The 23,137-nt window shown below is 41.6% G+C and overlaps 1 protein-coding gene across 2 annotated transcripts in view; it reads right to left on the reverse strand.

Moving 5' to 3' along the window:
- Window positions 1-2,853: 2,853 nt before the first annotated feature.
- Window positions 2,854-23,137, reverse strand: part of WNT7B (Wnt family member 7B) — a 99,977-nt gene continuing 79,693 nt past the window's right edge. For both annotated transcript variants that reach the window (XM_054188415.1, XM_054188416.1), the window contains exons 3-4: window positions 17,261-17,532; window positions 2,854-5,238 (exon numbers count right to left, since the gene is read on the reverse strand). In XM_054188415.1, the coding sequence (XP_054044390.1) occupies window positions 4,759-5,238; window positions 17,261-17,532 (752 nt within the window). In that variant the 3' untranslated portion in view covers window positions 2,854-4,758. The remainder of the gene's footprint in view (window positions 5,239-17,260; window positions 17,533-23,137) is intronic.

A 23,137-nucleotide genomic window follows, 5' to 3' on the forward strand; every position in this document is an offset into this window, starting at 1 on the left:
CTAGGGGTCTCCAAACGGGTAATATTTAGTGTATTACCTTCAGTAAAAACAGCATGACTAAAGATTTTTAATTATTCCCTCTGCCTCAGCACGCTGTGGAACACATTATAACCAATAACCGTGTATTATGTGAAAACTGCCATCTTTATTCAGCAAACCAATCTTTTAAAGCACATGCATCCGTACTGCAGGAATGTGCAGGGAAAAACACCCTAGATCTTCATTTAAAAAAAAGGGATGCAAATTTTAAATTTGCAGCTGCATTTCCCCTGTCAGAAAATGATCCCCTACAATTTCCTAATAGCAGCTAAAATGCCAAGAGGAAAATACTTGCCAACCTTTGGGTGTGCTTGTTCTCCAGTGACAGAGTCCGGATTTGCAGACTTGCAGACAGGGACTTTGGATACGAGGGGAAAAAAGTTTGTGGGTAGGGTTCAGCCTACAATGCGGTTTGTGTTGCGTGCAGGAGGTTTCTTGCAATATCAGTATCACAAACTGAAATTGCTTACAACTTCCCCTGCCTTTCCAACTTTGATGTTTTGGGGTTTTTCCCTTGGACATCGTTTTAGCTGTGTATATCCCACATCTCGTTGTGGCCGTCACTCGGAGAGAAGAATGCTGGGTCTTTACTGTACCACTTACCGTACCGCCTTCGCTGTGGGAACTGTCATTGCAACAAAAGGTCTGAAGGATTGGAAAGGAAACATGCAGTCATTCTGCCCAGTTATGAAAATTGCTATGAATGCAAATTACCTCTAGCTTTATAGAAAGCATTTTCTGTTGAACACCAATAGTGCCTTCAGTAGTGAAAGGCGTATCAAGTTATTCGCATGGGAAAGCTGGTATAAGGGGAGGTCTTGATTTATTACGTTCAGTATCGCTTTTGGGTTTTAACCTTAAACTAAGAAAGAAATCCATGGAAATATGTTTGAAACTTTAAGTGACCTACTCACAACATGCTTGAGATTTGTTAAAAGATTTGCAAACCTTTTGATGAGTTTCATCTAGTTTCCAGATGTCATCATAGAAACAAATGTAATATTACCATTTGCTATAAAAACTTCCTGCAGCTCTATTAACAAGTTTCCCATGATGTAATTAGAAAGAAGGTGCACTGTTTTCTTTGGCATCCATGGATACAATGCTGTGCATACTTATACCGCTCTAAACTCAGGGCAACTCAGTTCATTTTAATGAAGTTATTTTGGATTTAGTTCATGTGGAATTTGGCTATACCTTTATCTATGGCTGGATATCTTCCCTGAGGGGCAAATACAACAGAAGTTGTACATTTTCTTTAGATTTCGTGGAGGAAGACACTATTCTCAATATCAAGGGGAGTTGCTACGATTCTGACCAAGGTAAATGCTGTAAAATCTTTTAGGTCCAGATTTGGGTAGGTTTTCAGATGTGTCCATAACTTGCTTGCATAAGCAAGTGCTGAAGTCAGGGCCTTCAAGCCTCTCCTCTACGCCTCTTATTTCTCTCTGTTTGCTAATCTGTTATGAGAGGTTTTCATGGTTGAGCACTATTTTGGAGTCTGATGCCACATTTCTGTCATAAAACAATTATCTCCTTCTCATTTGAGCCTTCCAAATTCTCTGGTAGTAACGAGGTTGGTGCTAGTGCCAGTTTCTCTGTACCATTGCTGCAGGTGGATGACTTTGGACTGTGATACCAAACACAGGCACGTTCATTACTGTTTCTCACAAAACACAAAAACTGCTTTGGACTTGGAATTTGCATATCATTTCTCATCCAGAGAAGCCTGCACACAAATGTCCTTCCCATAAGGCATTGTTGCCTTCTTTCTTTTTCTCCATATGAATAACAAACAAGAAGAAAGGGAACTAGAAGGGGGGGGAAATTAAATTTTAATGGAAACACATTTCATCTTTTGTTTTCTGCTTGCCATAAAACATTAACATAGTAAACAAATTGATCTTTGCTCTTAAATTCTTTAATAACATACAGTATTTTGAGTTTTGTCATGGCTAAGGTATGGTTAAACCACGTAGTCTTGCTGGTCGCATTCAAACCTCTATTGTCACAGTTCTTTGACATCAAACTACATTTTTAAAAAGGAAAGTTGTGTGTAACCCACTTCTGTTCATCGACACCTTCCTTAAAAGGTTGCCCTATTTTGGGGATGTTTCAGTAAATTAGTGGTAATGGCGTTTTCTGACAAAAACTGCTTTTTCCTGGGACATAGTTCAAAGTCCATGCATTTCTGTGGTCAGCCCCTGCTTTGTGCCGTACAGTACCTTTCTGAATGCTGCACCCCCACACGAGCAAAGCTTTTATAGGATGCTCTGAAATGTTATATTCTAGACAGCTCATCCAATAGTCGGACTGTTACCATGGTGTTACTTACAATAGCTGACAGAGCTATTTGAAATAGGAGTATGAAAAAAAAAAAAAAAGAGAAAGTGTCACTTTGGTCCACTTTTCAGAGTGGTTGGTGTTATAATATATAACCCTTTTTTTTTCTTTCTTAACGCAGTGTCGTTCACAATAATTTAAAATACTCTATAGACATTTAAACGATATACAATAATATAACTTAATTGGATTCCTCAATTGTACTTAACAAATACTATTCTAATATATTTACAGTATCTAGTACCATAAGACTGTGCATTACCGTGCTTGGGAGCTTTATTTGCTTCCTGTCAAGAATGTAGTGAAAGTACAGTATATCACTATTATTCAACAATACCCATGAATCAAAGGGACTTTAAATTACATGGAGCGACTCAAGCATTTCTGGGGGCCCCTGTTGACTTCTGTGGAGTTGCGCTCGTTCACGCCAAGGCTGAGTTTGAATTTCTAGCTGGTAGTTAGAAACAACAGCAGCAATGAAAAAAATATGAGCTCTTCGATTTTGGATCACTCTGTGGGAGACTCATCAAAGGGGTCTGATTTTCAGAGGGTAAGTGCTTGGGGTCAGAGAGGCAGGTCCTCGCGACTGTTCAAACGAAGGTCCCCAGGTGATTAGTTACTTTTGATAATACAGGTCCATAAATTACAGAGGTAATCCTGGCTCATTCACGTATCCAGCCATGAGAGCTGGCGGAGCAGTACCTCCACCAGCCCCTTGCCCCAGGAGCACTGTGTGGTGTGGGAAGTGCTCCATGTCTGGTGGGGAGGGCTCATGGCTGTGCAACCCCTCAAGAGAAGTAATAAAATGAAACAAAAGCTAGAAATGCAAATAAGCAGACGTTAGGAAATTTTTAATGCAAGTTTTCGGAAAATCAGGTAGGGACCCTTGCTGCAAGCAAACATTTATGTGATTAAATGTGCGGTGTTAAAAGTGAGCATGTATCTTAGGGTTAAAATCACTGGATTTTACAGTAGAAAAATATCTGAGGATTTTTAAAAAATCTCTCGTAGGGAAAAGGTGTGTGAATTAGACTTGTGTGCTGGTGTAAAAAGTCTTTCTTCTTTCTTAACATTCATGTATTTACCGGGGGGTACGTTATTGCCAACCTTAGAATAACGACGATGCATACTAACCCGAATTTTAGCTTTTTTATGCTCATGAAGCCACCACAGCTCACAGGTTGCAGCAGCCTAGAGCTCAGCTAACGTATTTTCATTAACTTCTCAGTTCATACTGAGAAGTTACATAAAACTATTGGTAATAGCAACTTTCAACCGTTAAAGGCAAAATGCAATGCTTGGAAGATCCTGCCAGTGCATCTGACGGCAAAGCAAAACCTTTGATATTTGTTGAAGCGTGTCTTTGTGTCCTAAAACTCCCTACGAGGAGCTGAGGGCAGGTGCTCCACACCTTAAGCCTGAGTCTAAAAAGAGTCATTCTTATTCAGGAGGCAAGTGGGAAAAGTCTTTATCAAGCATTTGTAACCACAGTTTCGCATGATCTTTTTGTTCAGTTCTGGTAATTGCTTAAGGCCTACAGTAATTGAACTCTCTAATAGTGGAGTGACAACAGATCAGTAGCATTGAAGAACTTAGGGAGAACCAAATACAAAAATCATAACGTCAGAGTTCCAATAAGTTTACATTTAGTACAGAATTAAGACATAGCTACCCGTTAGTGCTTAGAATTTTTTGATACTATTAAAAACATAAATAATTATTTTTAATGTTCATTCAAAGAGTTCCAGTGTCACTGGCAGCTGATGTACTTTTGCGAACTTTATTTTTTCCAAACTGATAGTGGAGTATTTCCGCCACAGATTTTGTCTCCCTACCAGTTGTTTTCTCTCTACCTGCTTTCTTAGAAATTTAGGGTTTTGCAGCCAGACTGCTGTGTTCTAGTCAGTGAAGGTTTCACTTCCTTCAAAAAAAAAAGTCTTGGTTTGCACAGGGCTTGGTGGTTTTGTTGTTGTAAAATAAGAGAAAGCGTCTTTTTCTTTTAAATTTCATGGGAGCTGCAATGCAATCAGCTTCTCTGATATGTATAACTTAAAACACTTACGAGGAGAACTCTGCAACACCCAGATTGTAGTTTAAAAAAAAAAAAAAAAAAGAGAGAGAGAGAGAAAGTTTCATGTGGTTGTCAACATCACCTTAATCCTGCTGCCCTTGTTTCCAAAGCAGTTACAACAGCCAGCCAGCCAAAATGCACCATCCTTAGAAGTGTAAGTAGTGGCGAGGGAGTGGTTGTCGTGGTGTTGGTTGGGGTATTTTTTCCAAAGAAGATTAGATGTGCAAAATGATGCTGTCGTCGTTTGTTGTACTCCACTGTCTTCACTCGTGGTGATTTGTTCTGTTCATTTGCACGTGATGCCGTTATTTGCAGGTGAACACCTCTGTCCTCTCGCTACACGTGTTGCACTTCACAAAGCAGCACCAGTGGAATTTGCAATTACACTGCCACACCTTGGTGTACTGGTGCGTGTTGTACCCTCTTCCACAGCACATCATGTCACACCCATCCGCATTGGGAGAGGTGCGGTTGCAGAGTCGTCCCTGGGTACCGACGCTCCCCGTGGAAGCATCTTCCTCACAGTAGTTGGGTGACTTTTCGATATACACTAAATCCGTTTCCATGGGTTTCTGGTAACTCTTAATCTGCTTGATCTTCAGGAAGGTTGGCTGTCTTAGTCTACTGGCTCGTACCACCTCCACTTGCACTGCAGCGTTGTATTTCTCTTTCAAAATATATCCAATCTCTCTGAATTTAGGCAGCGTGGTCCAGCAGGTCTTAGTTGTACAGGAACCTGAAACTCCGTGACACTTGCACTCCAATTTCATTCTCTCTTCGAGAACCTATGTGTACAGACATTTGCATATTGTTACTGCGGGAAAACGGTATTGCAAACTGGCCTAAATCTCAGTCTGTTTAGTTCATACGCACGTTCATTACTACTGGTTGAAATTTTTCAAAGGCATGCTTATAAATCTTCTCACCTGCCAGCGGAATGCTCAGAACATACTTTGTTTTACATGGCACCTGGTCAGTAGCGCAGTGTTTGCAATTTAATAGAAAAGATTTGCATTCTGTGTCCAAATATTGGAGAAGATTTACTGAAATTTCAGAAGACGTGTCTTTAGAGACAAAGTAATCCATGGGATTCCAGTGACTTAAAAAAAATAATTCGAGCCATTGTCGTTTTGAAAACAGAAAAAAAAAAAGTTTTAAAAAAATTTTTTAAGATTCAGCATATTTAAGCTTAATTGCCTCAAGTAACGTTCAAAGAATGTTTAAAAAATTTTCACCGGCTTTAATATCACGGAACTATATGTACTGCGTGGCTGAATAGGCATTCATGTTCACTGCATAATTAAAAATTTTGCCGATACCGGCAGTGGCAATACCAGCATAACTCTTCACTATTTGGCTCACAGAGCATACGATCCCCTTTAGAAGCAGCACTCTGCAGCATCTAGCCCAAATATCAAGCAAACGTTCGTTCAGCCACATATACATTTTTTGCACCAAAGCAACGATTGCGCAACACTAGAGGATTATAAAACCCAGTGAAGGGTCCTGCTCAGCTGCCAGCCAGAGAGAAGTAAGAGTATTTATTATTGCTATTGCTAAAGGAGATTAATCTAGAGGAGGTTAATCCAGTGTCAGATGGTCCCTAGAAGGGACCCAAGCACTGGCGGGTGCTTGGGCTCACGCTCCACTCCCGACCTCCCGCCTCCGCTGCAGCCAAGATGCTCGACTGCTGGCACATCCCTCCTTCCCCGGACGCGGGGCTACGCCCGGGGGAACGGCAAGCAGATGCCCGTGTGCACGGCGGAGGGGAAACCGGTCTCACGGAAGCGCCTCTGTTTTTCTGCCCTCGTGCTACCACTTAAGCCTGACCACAATTACACCCACAGTCACCATTAGCTTAAGAAAATCAAGCCTTAAGAACAAAGCGAAGCGATCTTTCCCCTTCGCAATGGGATGCTAACAAAGAAATACGAGCTACCGAGCTTGTCCTAAAGCATTACTGATGCTGCAGACCATCTCCTGTAGTGGTTTCATTGCAGATCCCAGAACATGACTGAAATGGGCAAAGGATAAAAGGGCCGAAATCTGAGTACAATGGCATAATGAAGTAGAAGGGAAGTAAAAAATGCTTACTGCTTAAGAAACTGGCCTTAAAATAAAAGCTGTACCGATCTGGTTATCCCTGCAAATAGAGGGCACCCTCCTGAGTTGTTTGAGTTTCACTTAAATTGTATGTTTTGTTTTTTCCCAGATTTCTGGGGTTTCAATATTAAAGAGAATATTTGGTTTTGATTCTCCCTTGCCAACATACAGTAGCAAGTACAAGTTAGCTGAGCATCCTAGTCAAAAATACCTTAGACCTTCTGGAAACACAGGCTTTTCCCAGGTCAAGGTCAAGTTAGCCTTTCAGAGGCAGAAAGGGTGATTTCCAGGAAGGTTTACTGGGTTAGGCAAGAAGCCCCTATAGCTGCAACTACTCTAAAAAGAACAGCAGCAAGGCTGTGATGAGCAGCTTCTGATGGACACTGGAACGGCCTCTGCTCTCCAACAAGCTGTATCACTTTCCTACCTTCCCTACGGAAAAAAGAGAAGCCAGAAAACTTGCCACCTTCTGCTGCAGCAGCAGCAGCGTCTCAGTGGCAGTGAGTAGAGGAATGCCGTGGGAAATATTCCAGGGCCTTTCAGGATTCCTCTGTCTCTACTTCGTGCCTGTGCAGAAGGATGGGATTTTTGAAAGACCCCCAAACAAGATTCAAATCCTATTCCACAAATCTGGGTTGAAATAATCTATTGGTATTTAGATGTGCATGTAGATATGTAGAAAAGTGCTAATAAATTTTGCTTGATATTGCTGAAGTGTGGGGTGGGTTTTTTTAAACCACCCTGTTTCTACATCTCTCAACAATGCATCAACATGCAGTTGCAGCCACAAGAACTGTAGCAAAATCCGTGACAAAAGGTGGCTGGAGACAACCTCCTCTATGCCTTCACCAAAGAGCACTACGATCCAAGGACTTCCAGGAAAGCGTTACCAAATGGGATGGGTCTGCCACACCTGATTGATTCGTGCTCCTTTTTCTCCCTAAGTAGTAAACCTTGGCGAAGCGCAGGTTTGTGGTTTAATACGTGTTTTGTCAGGTTCTGCACGTGTTTGTGGTGCCGGTTTTTCAGTTTGAAAAGGCCACGTCAGTAACTTGCTCAGAGAGCGGGAGGGGGTGAAGCTTGTGAGGCACCTTTGCCTTGTGTGGGGGCTCGACACTCTGGACACCGTCCCAAGGATCCTCCGTCTCTCCGATGGACGTGGTTCCCTGATACAACTAAAAGTGTCGTTATTCCTGAAAAAAACCAAGATGTCACCCATTCTGGTGTTCTAGGTGGTACCTTTGTATATGTATATTTATATATGGATGTGTGTGCCTATCTGTGTTTGCCTGGGTGTGTTTGCCTTTGGGTGAGACGCTGCCATTTAAATACAGCACTGCCTGACACCCTCTGTAGTGCAATCTCCAGCAACTTTATCTCAGGTCTCGATTTCTTTTTTTGTTGTTGTCTTCATGAAGGTCCAGTTTTTGTGAGTCATTTTGCTGTACAGAAATCTGACTTCACTGCTATACTTTTTCAGAGGTTCCCACTGTTTATGATCGTGGAAGAACTTGCAAATGAAAGCCACGCAGGCTCAAAAAAGCAGAAGTTTCGAAAAGTATTAATTCCTGATCCTGAAGCCAACCTCACAGGTTTTTTTATTTTTTTGGAGGCTTCTCTCATGAATGTGGAATGCTTGGGGTTACAACACTGAGCACAGGCCCAATCATCAGGTAGTTAAATTCCTGAATGCTATAATTTGTGTGCCCACAGTCAGCTGTGGGTATAAAATTGTGCCCAAAAACTTGGAGGTCAGGGAATACAAGGCCCAAACTAAGCAGATTCTAAGCAAGATTTTTTTTTTTTTTTCCTTCTTTCCACCCAGATGCTGCGGAGCGTTCCTCTTTGCTGACAAGCCGGCACACTCCGGCTTTCCCAGAGGTATGTCTATCTGCGTGGTACATCTCGAGCAGCTTCCCACTTGCCAGCAAGGTGCCACTGGACCTGGCAAAGTTTACAGGATTTGACCCTGTTCGCCCAATGCTGTGAATGAAGAGCGACTCACGTTTTTCTTCCTAAGTGTCCCTCCAGCTCACTTTTCCTCGGCAAAATTCCCGTCAAAGCTTTGACCCTGAGCCTTAAAGGTACTTATTTACTCAGTCTAATACACTGTGCCAAGCTAGGTGCCTGATTAAAGATTGAAAATCATTAGCTCGTACGACCCACTCTCTCAGCAGTTTCATTTGTCATGTATGTCAGTGCCTCCTATCTAATCTTGAATGGTTTACAGCAAGATCTACCTCTGAGAGCAAATTCCCATCGTTGGACTGCGCTGCCTCAGACTAATCGTAGGAACATTCCTTAGGTCCCTTTTCCACATACAGGCCCACTCCCACCCCGGTATGGTCTTGCCAAGTAAAATCTTCTAACTACTGCTACTTTGTTAAATGAATTGTGAAATATAATGTTAAAGCTTTCTTATCCCACATATTTTTATACCTATATAAATCATACACTGAAAATGCAATTTGAGGGTTGTCCGTTGCCAGTTAAGTAGAAAAAGACTTGCGAAGACTGAAATAAAACAAAATGATACGCATGAAAAGAAATTAATCTTTTCAAGTTCCATATCTAGACCCAACTGCATAGCATCAGATACAGTTTCTGTACATATTAAAAATCCTATCTGGATAAAATATGTAAAAACAATAGTAACATTTTGTGTGTGTTTGTTTTGGCTTGCCTTTTCTGGTTTGTGTTTTCCTTAGTGGAAATGCACATTTTTGGACCAGATGTTGAATGTAACAAAATCCCTATTACTTTTCGAGTGCAGTATCAAAAAGAAACAGAAGACTTTAGGAGTTTCCCCCCATCAAATATGCAAGTGATCAACTTTTTTGGGGGGTAATACCAGTTCCAAAAGAGGTGGATTCTGGTCATAAGATGTCACCACCCCTTTGATACTTGAGCAGCTGCAGCCACGAGAGCTGATGGCTTGCCGACGACGCGCGGACAATGCCGAACCTAAGTCTGAGTGCAGCCTGGGGTCCACCACTGCTGTCAAAATGCTGATCCCATGCACCCATCTGGGAAACAAAGTTGGGTTTGCTTGGGTTTGGCTTTTTAACTTAGCTAGCCAGGGGTGTAACTAACATTAGTAGGGTGCAATGCTACTCCTCTAATACGAGTGTCCTGGAAATATTCTTCACTAATAGCAGATCATGAAGGCCAAAATTGAGCACTTCATGTCATGTCTCCTCAGGTTGTGCCCAGCCCCGTGAAGAGAAGACAGGGAGCCAGCAGGAGAGGAATGTGGGTGCTTCAGACGCATACTTTTCTTTCTGCTCCTCCGTGAGGCTGCTCCATCGAGCATCAAAACAGGGTTTATACCCTGTGGGATGGGAGATGAGGAACTGGATTACTCTGCTTACTCCTTTTCTTGTCACATCCCTTTTTTTCTTATTGTTTAGTTTGATGGGAGCAGGGAGCCTCTGCTTTGCAGCGGGTACTATCCAGCCACGGCGCGAGATGGCTTTTCCATGGCACTGGCCGATGCTCAGCAGGACTGGGGACCCTCTGACATACCAAGAGGCATCGATTCACCTCCTCCTAACCTTCGCCTGCCTCTCTAGGCAAGGCACCCACCCTTGTAGTATCCCCACTGAATGCACTAAAAAAACTGAAGGCAGCCCACTGCTCTCTTTACCTAAATTCTCCGCTTGGCTAGCAGGAAAATAAGCTTGGGATTTGGAGACCTGCTGCTCATCAGATGAAAGTCCCTACCACTGTGGGGATGGGCTATAGACCCTTACCCATCTGTGCCTCTTCCCTACCTTCTAGAAAAAGAGAGAATAACTTCTAAGTTTGAGCAATAAACTGCTGCAATTGGTTAAAACTTTCTGAAATTTATTTTTACAGTGTAGTGTTGCAAAAAGAAAAAAAACAACTTGAGAAGCACCTTTTAAATCATTCCCAAAATGAGTGCAATTGCAGTATTTTACTGTCACTTCTATAGAATTTGCTATCAAGCTTGAAGGTAAAATTTTAAATATCATCTTAAAGGGGTGAAAACATTACATTACTGTTTTTATTCTGTCAAGCAATATAGAGATGTCAGGGCAGGGTTTTTTTTTTTGGGGGGTGGGGGGACAGGGTGCAGTAACATTTTACCAGATGGATGATACGTGTCTTGCATACATTGCATGGTATGCATGGGCATGCACATTTCTAGAATAAAACCATTTAGCAAGTCCTAAAATATTTGGCTATTTCCCCCTCTAATTTTAAAGCAAAATGTTCAAAAAGTAAGATAGTACCAGATGTAGCTTCTGGCAGTCAATATTAAGGGTGTGTTTCTGGAAGAAAAAAATAGGCTAGTAAATCCAGCCCAACTGGAAGCAGGAGAACTATCCTCATGAGATTTCGAGCCAAAGCTTGCATATTCAGGACATATGGATAAGCACTAGTTATCCATCCAACCCACCCAAGCTGTAACACCAAACTTTTTGAAATTGGATTTATATCTGTCTGCAAATCAATTTAAGTGGGAAAGCGGAAAGTACACCGTCAAGCACAACTATCAAACGCTTTTCTTTCAGTGTTCTCTTAAGGGATGTGCAGTGAAATAGGTTGTCTCTTTCAGAGAAAGAAACTTTCAGCAAATGATGGACTCAGGGCTGTAAAACCTGGAAAGTCACATTCTTTAAATTGCTGAAATGACTTAGGACACAAAGTGGCATTTTGAAAAATATTTTAGGCTTATAGGAGCATCAAATTAGTCGACTTTCACTTTTGAAACTGGGATTCAGCCTCCACTACGACTTTGGAACATTTCGTCCAGAGTCTTTTTCTGGGGTTTTTCTTCTAACCTTTATGTCCTGTTAGGTGACAGTGAAGGCAGTTTGCAACATATTAGGGCATGCCGTGCATCTTGCAGAAGTGAGCTTATTAGTTTAAATATTTCATGTGAAGTGAGCTAACACTTTCTTACACATTTTATGCACAGACAACACATCAATATCTATAAATATACATAATTATGTACACACTTGGCCCACCTACATATACATATATGTGTGTGTACGTGTGTATAAATATATATATATATATATATAATGTGAATGGTGACCAACCAATCACCTCATTAGCTGTTCTACCGCCAAAGCATGTCAGCAAAAATCCCTTCCCAGTACCACAGTCCTGTGGCGCCAGGAACTGTGAGAACGAGCCATGGCTTAGATGGAAATGTTGTCCCAAGTAATTGACTAATCTCTCCTGAAGAGAGTCTGAATTTTTTTATTTTTTTTTTGTCCCCATACTCTTATTGTTTGAAATGTAAAATAAGATGTTGTCATCTTCCAGGCATTCCAAAAAAACAACAAGAAAACCCCATCGACATTACAAAGGCCTAAATATTGGGCTGGTACCAGGCTGAATTGCTGGCAGCCAGTGTGATGGGCGTGTTTCTGGAAGGGAAAGAAATAGGCCAGCTTTTTCTCCACATAACCACAGTCATTGTCTATCGTAAGAGCCTAATTGATTGATAAACTGTTAGAAACATTTCTTTTCTTCTTTTTGGTAAAAGCTGTGATCTGCTACCAATTTGTCAGCTTGTTCTTTTAGCTCTCCCCCTTGAAAACAAACAAACAGAAAAACCCATTTTTGTAATTGAGATTCCCCATGAGAGCCGGTCATTGTTTTGAAGCTTTCAACAAAAAGTTAAGATTAATGGCGTGCGTTCCCAGATGTTACGCTTTCTAAGTTCATTTATCCCAGAATAAAGATACTTGTTTCTAAAAATACATGGTAGAAAGCTGTCTCATAAAACAGCATCAAAGCTTACTTGGTTTTACTGGTATTTAATTTTTCATTGCTCTATCAAAATTTTGCCCACAGGTCTCTCTGTAATCATTCAGATTTGCAACAAACCATTCTTTCGGTAAGATTTGCATTAGACTTACACTAGTCTTCCTTTGGGGGCTTGTTTTCATTTATCAAACTTGTACTTTCCATCCTGAGTCATAGCGGCCATCTAAAACATGGTGGTGAAGTTAGCTACTTCGCTCTTTTACACAGCACGATGCTGTTTTGCCGCAAAGCATAAATCTTCCATCGGTAGCGTCTCATGTCACTGGGAATCGCTAAGCATTTATTTCTTCCTAATGGCACCAATGGCAAGCTTATTATTTTGTCACTGGTGCTATTTGTAACAGATTTACTAGAAACTTCACAAATTTGACATTAGCTGAAATAGTTCTTAGAAATGCAATGCAGAGCAATTAAGGGATGCAATGTGGGGCAACTGGGGGCTTCATTCTTTCTGGAGTCATCAGAAATTCCCTGAAAAGCCTAAATATCGTCTGTTTTCAAGGAGGTACCAAAGTGTTGCGCTGAGCATCTCAGCTGTGCCCCCAGAACTATTTCCCCCCATCTGTTTGCAAATTTTGTGCAATTATTTATAGAGCGTGCTGTTTTTTCCTTAAAGAGAAATCCCTCAGGACTCTATTTTTAACAACAGTGAAATACCAGCGGGCTGGCTTTTGAGAACATCCCTGTGAGAGCAAAACATCGTCGTCACTGCTATAGTTACAAACGCCTCTAACTCTCAGGCGTGTCTGGGACAAGTGCTGGGAGAGATTAAGGATGGGCAAAATTCCTGCCCCAGGACATGAAAAATTCCATGCGATGGTATAAAAGAGCACCCAAATAATTGCTCTGGGGGCAAAACTGCTGGTCAGAGTCCTGGATAATGGTCCTAGCAATGATCTTCTGGGCACCTGGTAGAGGTCTAGTGAGGTCATCAGAGGTCTTCCACTGACTTCACAGCAAGTTGGAAATAACAGTAGGGGGGAGTGGGAGTTCTTTGCATCCTTTTTTCCTCATCTCTTAGGAGGCTCTGGGATTTAAAGAGAAGACTAAAATGAAGATAGCAGATTTATTGGCTAAATATTGTTGTTACCTAACTCAAAAAGCCGATTCAGTGTGAACTAAGCCAGTACTGAATAAGAATTGTGAGCCTTACCATTATAGATTTAAACGTGAGAGGGGTTTTAATAGTGAAAGCTCCGTGAAATATAAGACTTTGAGAAATGGACCAACGTTCACATAATCAAGTTGTTGGATTTTTTTCCCTGCACCAGTTTGGATAAGATTGAACTGGAACTAAGAAATATTTTAGTAGTTGGCAGAATCTCTGTAGAAAGCTACAAAAACATGTAATTCCTTTACTGTCTCGGCATTCCCACCCCACAGTTGAAAAGATTATTTGAGAACTTCTGAAGCAGCAGAGAGGTAAAAAATAAAAATAACCTGAGTTGCCTATGGTCTCCTTCTTACCTTTTATTCCTGTTCAAAAAGAGGGGAAAATACCCTTACTTTGGTCCTTAATAACAGTAGTCATGAACCAGAAGCTTGGCTCCAAACTGTTTCCAAATTTTAAGACATGTCAGATTCACATCAGCAGGATGGTAGTGACAGAGTCTTACTCAGAAATGTACGAGCTTTTCCCAGTTGTGTCGTGAGATGTTGGAAGGGGAAAGGAGGAAGATGGAGGTTCAGTGTTGTGCTTCAGCCAGTGCCAAGATATGAATGCAGTGTGAGACATAACTTGATTGTGAATAAGGACCCTGTGGAGTATGTCAGAATAACACCAACACATAAGCAAAATCTCCTGGTTTCAGATTTTGTGTTAGGCTCAAAATCCAAACCAGGTTTACCCAGGACCCCTAAAACTGCCAAATTTCAGGTGGGTGTAGATCAGATTTCAAATTTGTGTGGATTCTCAGAAGGGACTTGTGATTTCATGTTGAAATTGCACAAAACTCTGTGGCTGCTTTTGTAAAGGTCCAACCCAAAAAACAAAGCAAGTATATCCTAGTTTCCAGAGTTTTGTTCTAACCTAAAGTTTCAGTCAGTCTCAAATTCATAATGTCTAATTTATACAAATAGCGGATGATCTCAGATGAACCAAAATCACTAAGTATTACATACTGTCCAACTTTGCATATTCATTTCATGGGAATGTATGTCATAACACCAACATTATTTCTAAACATGGCCCCCAAACCATCTTTTATATGAGCACATTCCTCAGGATTTGATGGATTGTACTTAAAAACAAAAAGCTGCACCAAATCCTTAGCTTTTGAAAGCAATATGATGCATTAATGATTACAATGAAAATATATGGGTATAAATAACTACTGAAAACTGCCAACAACAAAAACGTGTGGGAATTCCAAAATACTATTTATGAAAAAGGGTACTTGGGGAAAAAAGCCCTATATTGTCGGTATTTACATGCCTTTTTACTCCTATCTCAAAAGCACAAAAGTGAGCGTTATCATTTGTTTTTGCAAGAACATTTGCAGAAAATTATGTTTTTAGAAATGTTAAAAGAAATACATTTGCACGAATGCTGCTAGCAGAAATATTTGTAAAAACACACACTTCTTTGGTTTGCTTATGTCCCCCTGCCTATGAAATTCTGATGAAGAGTAAAAAATATAATTTGCTTAATAAGAATCAGCAATGTGGTCTAGTGGTTACTGGACTATATTTAGAAGTGGGGGACCTGGGATCAGTGCCTGCCTCAGATATGGAGCCGCCTTCTGTCCTTGGGCAAGGGACTTTGCTCTTCTCCATCTATGCATCCGCTTTTGCTCTTTTGTCCCTCTTTCACATCTAGACTGTAACATGTTCAAAACAGGACATGCATCAACATCTCCATGGGGGTGGCACAGTGCCCCCTACAGAGGGTCGCCAGTTTAAGCAGGGATCATAATGCATCTAGCGGTAATAAATGCTCCCTTGCAAGTCTAACATGTGGCTTCCATCTTCTTCTGCATCCAAATGCAATGCATGACACCACGGTGAAATGCCCAAAGAAGTGATCAGACCTGGATCTTCCAGGCTGCAATACAGCAGTGTGAGGTATTCTGACCCCCTAACCGAGCAAGCTTTGGGAAAAAAAGATTGTGCTGCTCTTAGGGATGCCTTTCTACCTGGCTCTTCAGTCAGCTGCCTCCTTTACATCTGGAGAGCTCAATATAAAGTATCAATCTAGTATTGTGCATCAATCCAGTATCAAGCCTCTCTGTACACTTGAGATTATGCCCCATAACTGGTCTCTTTTACCAACTTGAATTTATGCAATACTTTCATCCCAATGGATAACTGTTCGTACACCACCTTCAGTTTCAGTGCGCAACCAACTGCAATACCCAGGAGGTTTTCTTGCATGGCCTGGGTATGTCATGGTTTCAGCTGGGATAGAGTTAACTTTCTTACTAGCAGCTGTTATAGAGCTATATTTTGGACTAGGGATGGGAATAGTGTGATAGTGCACTGGTGGTTTTGGTTGTTGCTAAGCAGCCAAGGGCTTTTCTGCTCCTCACACTACACCACCAGCAAGTAGGCTGTGGGGGGGCACAGGAAGTTGGGAGCCCAACTGACCAAGGTGATATTCCATGCCATATGACATCATGCTCAGTATATAAAGCTGGGAGAAGAAGAAGGAAGAGGGGAATGTCGCAATTATGGCATTTGTCTTCCCAAGTAACCATTACGCATGATGGAGCCCTGCTTTCCTGGAGATGGCTGAACACCTGCCTGCCCATGGGAAGCGGCGAAAGAATTTCTTATTTTGCTTTGCTTGTGTGCATGGCTTTTGCTCTACCTATTAAACTGTCTTTATCTCAACCCTTGAGTTTTCCCTCCCTTTTACTCTTCTGATTCTCTCCCCCATCACAACTGGGGGGAGTGAGCAAGTGGCTCTGTGGTTCTAGCTGCCAGCTGGGGTTAAAGCGCAACAGTGTTAATAAGCATCCTCCAAAACACAGCTAGTGAGAAAATAGTACTGCTTCTGTCACCACCAACTTAACCATCTCTGCCCAGCTCAGCAGCCAGTGTTTGGTGTAGGACTGAAAGCGCACACAAAGTAAGGGAGAAAATTTCAGTCTAACTTTGGGGTCTAGATGTGGAGGAGTGATATATTGGAGTCTTCTGCAACACTGGAGGGTAGAACCAGCAATTTTTTTACCTGGGTGAAAATACTTTGAAGCATATAGTAAAATCTTTCCTGAGGTAGGTACGTATTATGCAGAAAGATTTATTATACTTTTTAAAGGGCGACCTTTGAGAGCTATGAGGAATGTTATTCAATGGACATAGCTCCATGATGTGTATTGTTTCCATTGCAAACAACTACTCAGTCATGGTTGTAGACATGAAACTCTTTCTTCTTCCAAAGTGATGTTTATGCAGCCATTTGTAGCCCACCAGTGCGAAATGGACAATTGTGCCTTTGCTATGAAGTGTGTATTTCATTACAGCTGTGGTCAAAGAGGTGTTTTGATTTTGGATGGAGTAAATAGCTGCAAGTGCTGTGGGAGTTCAGCAGTGCAGACACTCAGTCCTGTCCCATCACAAGCCTCGACATCTCTTGCTAGATTTTTGCAAAGGAGATGAAAAATGCCAAACATGTTATGCCAAACAGCTCCAACAAAGTCCTCTCTGTTATCAGTGGGACTGGAAAGAAGGCTTAGGAAGCAGAAGCATTTAGGGGAGCATCTATAGTACGTGGCCAGCTCTGAATAAAAAGAAACAGCAACAAAATGTAAACATTAGATGCCATCAGGTAACTGGATGTGGCTGTGGGATAACAGCAGAGGGGTAAGTTCTCGGGGTATGCCTCCTGCCACCAAGCCAGCCTCCCCCCGTCCTCCAGCACACACGTTACCCCATCCCTCGTCCTTTCTGGAATACCTTTCTTCCAGCCTCATTGTTGTGCAAGTTCATCAGCCTCCGTGCATTCTTTTTGATTTCTCGGGCATCAACAAACCTCCGGGAGAACTCAATGCCGTATCTGATATCCGCAGAGCAGCCTCCCCACTTCCAGCCCTCCTCCTGGTTGTAGTAGCCCTGTTTCTCTCGGTCACAGCCACAATTGCTGAGGTTGCCCTGGCTGCAGGCGGCCGTGACAGCGTGTGCAACCCCGGCAGCAGTAATGGCATAGGTGAACGCAGCTTCCCTGCTTCCTGTGGAGAGAAGCCAAAAGCTGGTGGGTTGGCAGAAAGGCAGCGCTTACTAAAGAAAGTACAGACATTATCTACAGCAACGGTGTCAGGCAGGAATGCGAGGAGGGCGTTACTTCTGGTGGGTAATTCTCATTCTTACAGAATTACATACATATTTAAAATGCTTGGCTCAACTGGGGCATATTACCCCAGGTAAGCACCGGCCATATGACAGTCCATCTAACCCCCTTTGCCAAAGGGCAATTTGGCAATGAGTCTGGACAGTGGTGAGGTGAGGCAATACGATTGTTTTCACACTGTCTAGTCAGGTTTGCAAGCTGAATTTTATCTATATCAGATGGTTAATAAGCGAGTCACTGGCAGCAGTGCTCCCTGGAAAACATTGGTTACCTCTAACCATTGGCACTGCATAGAAACAGAAAAGCATTCAGGCAACTTAAGAAATACCAGACCCTTTCGGATGTGCAAGAGTGCTAGGACACAAATGGGGAAGATTATTAATCCACCTTTATAAGCACTCCAGTAGCACCCATTAGTGATGCTGGATGTAAAGTATTGGAAGAGAGACCTGTAGAGACAAGAGCCAGGAAGGCTTTGCTTTCTTTCAAGGTAAGGTAGAGACTACCCCTTTCCTTTGCTGACTTCTCTTGCGTATTAGTTTTGCTGTAACTACTCTCTTCCGCTCTCACTCTGACTCAGACCTCTGCATTACCTCAGCTATTGAGCATACGACGGGTATGGAAGTGCTGTGGGAGCATTGTTTCCCCTCCAGAACAAGTGAGATACTGTCATAGAAGCACAGTCTTCTTTAGAAAAAAAGTCCTTTTAGAAAAAAGGCTTTTTTGTTTTTCTACGATGACACTAGTTGACAAGGTTCCTCATTCCCGGTTCCCTGTTATAGCTGAGGATATGGAGAGAGACAAATAGACCCCCCCTTTCTTCACTAGGCACTGTTTGGCTGAGTTGCCTGTGGGATGCACATACGCAAGGAGATACAGAGGCAAAACGACCGAAAGGGATGCTACAGCCCATTCGTGCTCTCACGTGATATCACACTCTGTCACTGACTTAAGGTAGGGCTGAATCATGGCCCTTGGTGTTTTGCAGTTCTTATTTATAATGTTTCCCTACAAGTTCCCTTCTCAGCACTAGCCTTATTTTCTTCTGTGTGTTTATCTGGTGATAAACAGACAATCTTGTACTACCACAGCCAAAGAATAACTGTAAAGAATTTGCAGAAAGTTGTTGAAATGCTTTAATGACCACACACAGAGCTTTAACATCGTTAATGGATTTGGGAAGGAAAAAAAAAGAAATTTTCCAGAGGAGAAAAAAACAAAACAAAGACAAAACAAAACAAAACAAAGACAAAGAAAACCAAACCAAAACAAAACAATACAAAACAAAAACTTAGGAGGTATTTTAATTTTTTTTTTTTATTTTAGGATTCACAGATATGGTAACTATTCTGGAATTATCAGTGCACAGTGTGGGGGGTTTTATGGTTTTTATTTCTTATTTTCATAGATAGCTTCCTGAAAAGTTACACCGCTGCCGGATATGAGAAAGATCCTACAAGAAACAATCGTAAACTGGTTTTTGGCACCATTTACTGGTTTCTCCAAAGCAATAAAAAAAGAGAATTAAGGTAAGAGAAAAATAAAAGGGTACTGTGTTCTTCAGGTACCAACAAGGTTAAACTGACTTGTGTATTATTTGAGTAAATTGTGCAACAGAAGGACTGACTTTGCTTTCAGACACAGAAGTGTTTTGTAGGGATGTACTATGTGTGCAGTCTGGTTCGGTGGTTCCCAAACCGTGGTCCGCAGAACACTGGTGGTCCAGGAGGCCACGGCAAAGGGTTCACAGCTAATCCACAGAGCCATATTAAACACTGTTTTTAATAGTGTTTTCAATTAAAAGTTTGATGATAATGATGCCTGGTGGTCCGCAAGAAATTCTGAGGGTTGATAGCAATCCAAAAAAGTTTGGGAACCTCTGTTCTAGTTCCTAGTGTGTTCTCTAAAAACGCATATCGATATTCACTCTCTTCTTCACCCGTCTGCTGAAGTCAAAGCCAAGACCTGTGTTTTCAAAGGTATCCTGTTGACTGTCAGGATTTCTTTCTTCGTCCGCTTTCAAGGAAAAAAATAATAATCTGTTCTTACTGTATAGATTGAAAGATTGTAAATATGACATGTAATCGAAACTACATATTCCTTCCTTTTCAGGGTGAGAGTAAATGAGAATGCAAAATCAGACCCAGGAAATTTTTTGAGCTCAGACACCTTTGAAACACATGTAGAAACACTTATAAACAAGCAGAAACATATTCCAGTCAGGGAGCAGACCAGCTGTGAGCTACAGCTTAGTAGATTTACTCAGAGATTAACCAGAGAGAGGTTGCTTATGTTTTATTTTTAAGCTCAATGTATTCCACGTGTATCCAGAGTAGAAAGTAAGCCATTTTACCATGGCCACTTGTGTCTGTGACCTGTCCGTGAGTTTTCACACGGCGCTTCCCTTGATCAGTCTTGTAAAACTAAAGAATATCCTGTCTTTATCTGCATTTCGCTTTCCCTGATTCCCATTCCACCCTGATTACCTTCAGGAACAGAGGAAAACATCCTTCCTTCACCCACTTGAGAACTATAGCAGTGACAGAATTATCTCAAGTCATGGGATAATACCAAATGGAAAACATATTGACTCTCTGAAGAGATTACTCTTCTGTTTCAATGCTGTTCTAAAATAAGAAGGGCTCAGAAATAAGATCCGGCTTGAAAATCGGATTCCTTTTGCAAGTTAAGTTGTCCTGCTAAGAATTAAAGTTTTTGACTTTAGTTTTTTTTGACTAGAGGATGTTCCAAAACTTTCCTTGAACTTCAGCATAAGCATTACCTCAGCAGTTCTCTAAAGTCCTAGGATCAGTAGAGTCTATCAGAAAATGCTGATGGGGGAGGGAGGGGAACCTCTGCGCTCAAATAGTGCCTCTGCTGTACACAAAGCTTTCCATTAGCATGTCATCGCTTGGAATCTGTTCTAAGCAAGTCTTTGTTAGGCAGCTAAAAATATTTAAGCAATGATTGCTGTGATACCTGAATGGAGAACAATAATCTCATTTTATGGAATTTTCTGAGATTTCAAAAATATTCTTGTTCGGCAATGAAAAAGAGACAAGTCTTTCCAGCGATATTCATGAAACGGAGAAAGATTATAAATAGCAGAAGATTTGGGATTTGACCCAACTTTGAAGCTAGATTCTTCTTTTTCCAGTGAATATCCTGGTCACCTAGTTATTTGGCACCATATATGCTCACGATCTGTGTCTCAGAAGAAAAATTCTTGTTCGACTTTTTAATGTTTTCTGTCATGTAGACCTGTATAATCGTTTTGAGGCTTTATTTTGGCGGAAAAGACACTTTTTTGTGCAACCCTTGGATTCACCCATTTTCCTCTTAGAAATGCCTGCGTCAATGAAGACAGTTTTCTGATTTAATTCCCAAAACACAGAACGCATGGTTTCATGAGTAACGTGAATGTCACTCTGTCTGATCTGATAACTGCCTGATCTAATAACCCCGATAAGAGACCACCATCAGTACTAACTGAAATGAAGCTTATGTCTTTGGTGAAGGTGCTGAAGGTCACTTCTCACAATCTGCCAGGCCGTGAGAGAAGTCTTCCTTGTGGTCTGCTGGTCTGAGTTACTGCCATTTGCTTCAGTTCATTTGCATTCTAACTGAGGGCTGTATTTTAAAAGCGCTCTAGTACCCAGCAATGCAGGCAGTTGCTGCTCAGACGGACAGATACTGGAACATTGCTTCCTAAAAGGCATGATTTCTGGCAGATAGGGTGAGAGGAGCCTATTTATCCGTTGTTGGAGTTGTGGAGCAGCCTATACTTTACCCCTAACTTAGATGTCATCTCTGTCTAAGTTTTAGACTGCGAACTAAGCACTAAACTTAGTACAGTCTGATATGAAAATTATTGCAAGTTCCATAATTGCCATAGTTTACTACATTCGAGCATGCACACATTCAGCAGCGTATTTTCAGCATGTACCCACAATCAGCTGAAAATCATATATGCTAAATATATTTTTTGATCATTCAGCTGTGAGTGCAGGGTTAATGATTGAAGTATTTCATAGTTATTAGCAAGGCATCTATTTTTATGGGTAACTAGATGAGAATATTACTAGTCTACACGTCATTCTGAAATGTCTAATGTCAGCAGCTAGATGAATAAGAGTGCCGCTGAATGTCAGCTGCTAGAACTGTAATGTAACTTGAAGTATTAAGCTGTAGAATATACACTGTTTAGCCAGTAATTTGCTAAATCTTGGATCAACAATGATAGAGAAAAAATACTACACGCTGCTGTTAAACAAAACAAATTCCTCATGTACTTACACCATCTGTAGACACCAGATTGATTATACGACACAATACAATATATATCAGTGGTGAGAAGAAATGAACCACAGCAGAAGTTTGATTTTTTTTGCCAAAATTATTCTTTTCAACAAGTCTTCTTTCGCATGGGCAAAAGACAATAGATACATCTAGATGAGTAAACAAAATCTCAGACAACAGTACCCCAAGTAGGACTGGATGAAGACTTTTACAGACAAGTTTAGTTCCTTTGTAATTTTGTATTTTATTCAGCACTCTCATTAGCAATTCTCAAAGAGAATAGTACAGGCTCTTCTCTTTGGGTTCGATCCAAAGGTAGTACAAGTCAGTGAGAGTTTTCTCACTGTCTGGAGCAGATCCTTTCTCTATTTGCATTTTCAGTGTAACTAATGTGGGGCTTCTTCGTTTATAATCTATAAGCAGGGATAGGTTTAATTTCTCTATCCCTCTAATTTAGTGTAGTGGTGCTGCATATCAGAGCTATCATAGAATCACAGAATCATTATGGTTGGAAGAGACCTTTAAGATCATTGAGTCAAGCAGTTAACCTAATACTGCCAAGTCCACCACTAAGCCATGTCCCTAAGGACTACATCTACGCTGTCTTTTAAATACCACCAGGGATGGTGCCTCAACCACTTCCCTGGGCAGCCTGTTCCAATGCTTGATAACCCTTTCTGTGAAATTTTTTTTCCTAATATCCATCCTAAACCTCCCTTGGCACAACTTGAGGCCATTTCCTATTGTCCTACTGCCTGTTACTTGGGAGAAGAGACTGACCCCATCTCTCTACAACCTCCTTTCAGGTAGCTGTAGAGAGCGATAAGGTCTCCCCTCAGCCTCCTTTCCTCCAGATTAAACAACCCGGGTTCCCTCAGCCGATCCTCATAAGACTTGTTCTCCAGACCCCTCACCAGCTTTGTTGCCCTTCTCTGAACACACTCCAGTACCTCAAAGTCTCTCCTGTAGTGAGGGGTCCTAAACTGAACACAGTACTCGAGGTGCAGCCTCACAGTGCTGAGGGGGATGATCACTTCCCTAGTCCTGCTGGCCACACTATTTCTGATACAGGCCAGGATGCTATTGGCGTTCTTTGGCTACTTGGGCACGCTGCTGGCTCATATTCAGCCAGCTGTCGACCAACACCCCCAGGAGCTTTTCCACCAGGCAGCTTTCCAGCCACTCTT

The sequence above is a fragment of the Rissa tridactyla genome, chromosome 1 (assembly GCF_028500815.1).
Source record: "Rissa tridactyla isolate bRisTri1 chromosome 1, bRisTri1.patW.cur.20221130, whole genome shotgun sequence".
Taxonomy (NCBI): Eukaryota; Metazoa; Chordata; class Aves; order Charadriiformes; family Laridae; genus Rissa; species Rissa tridactyla.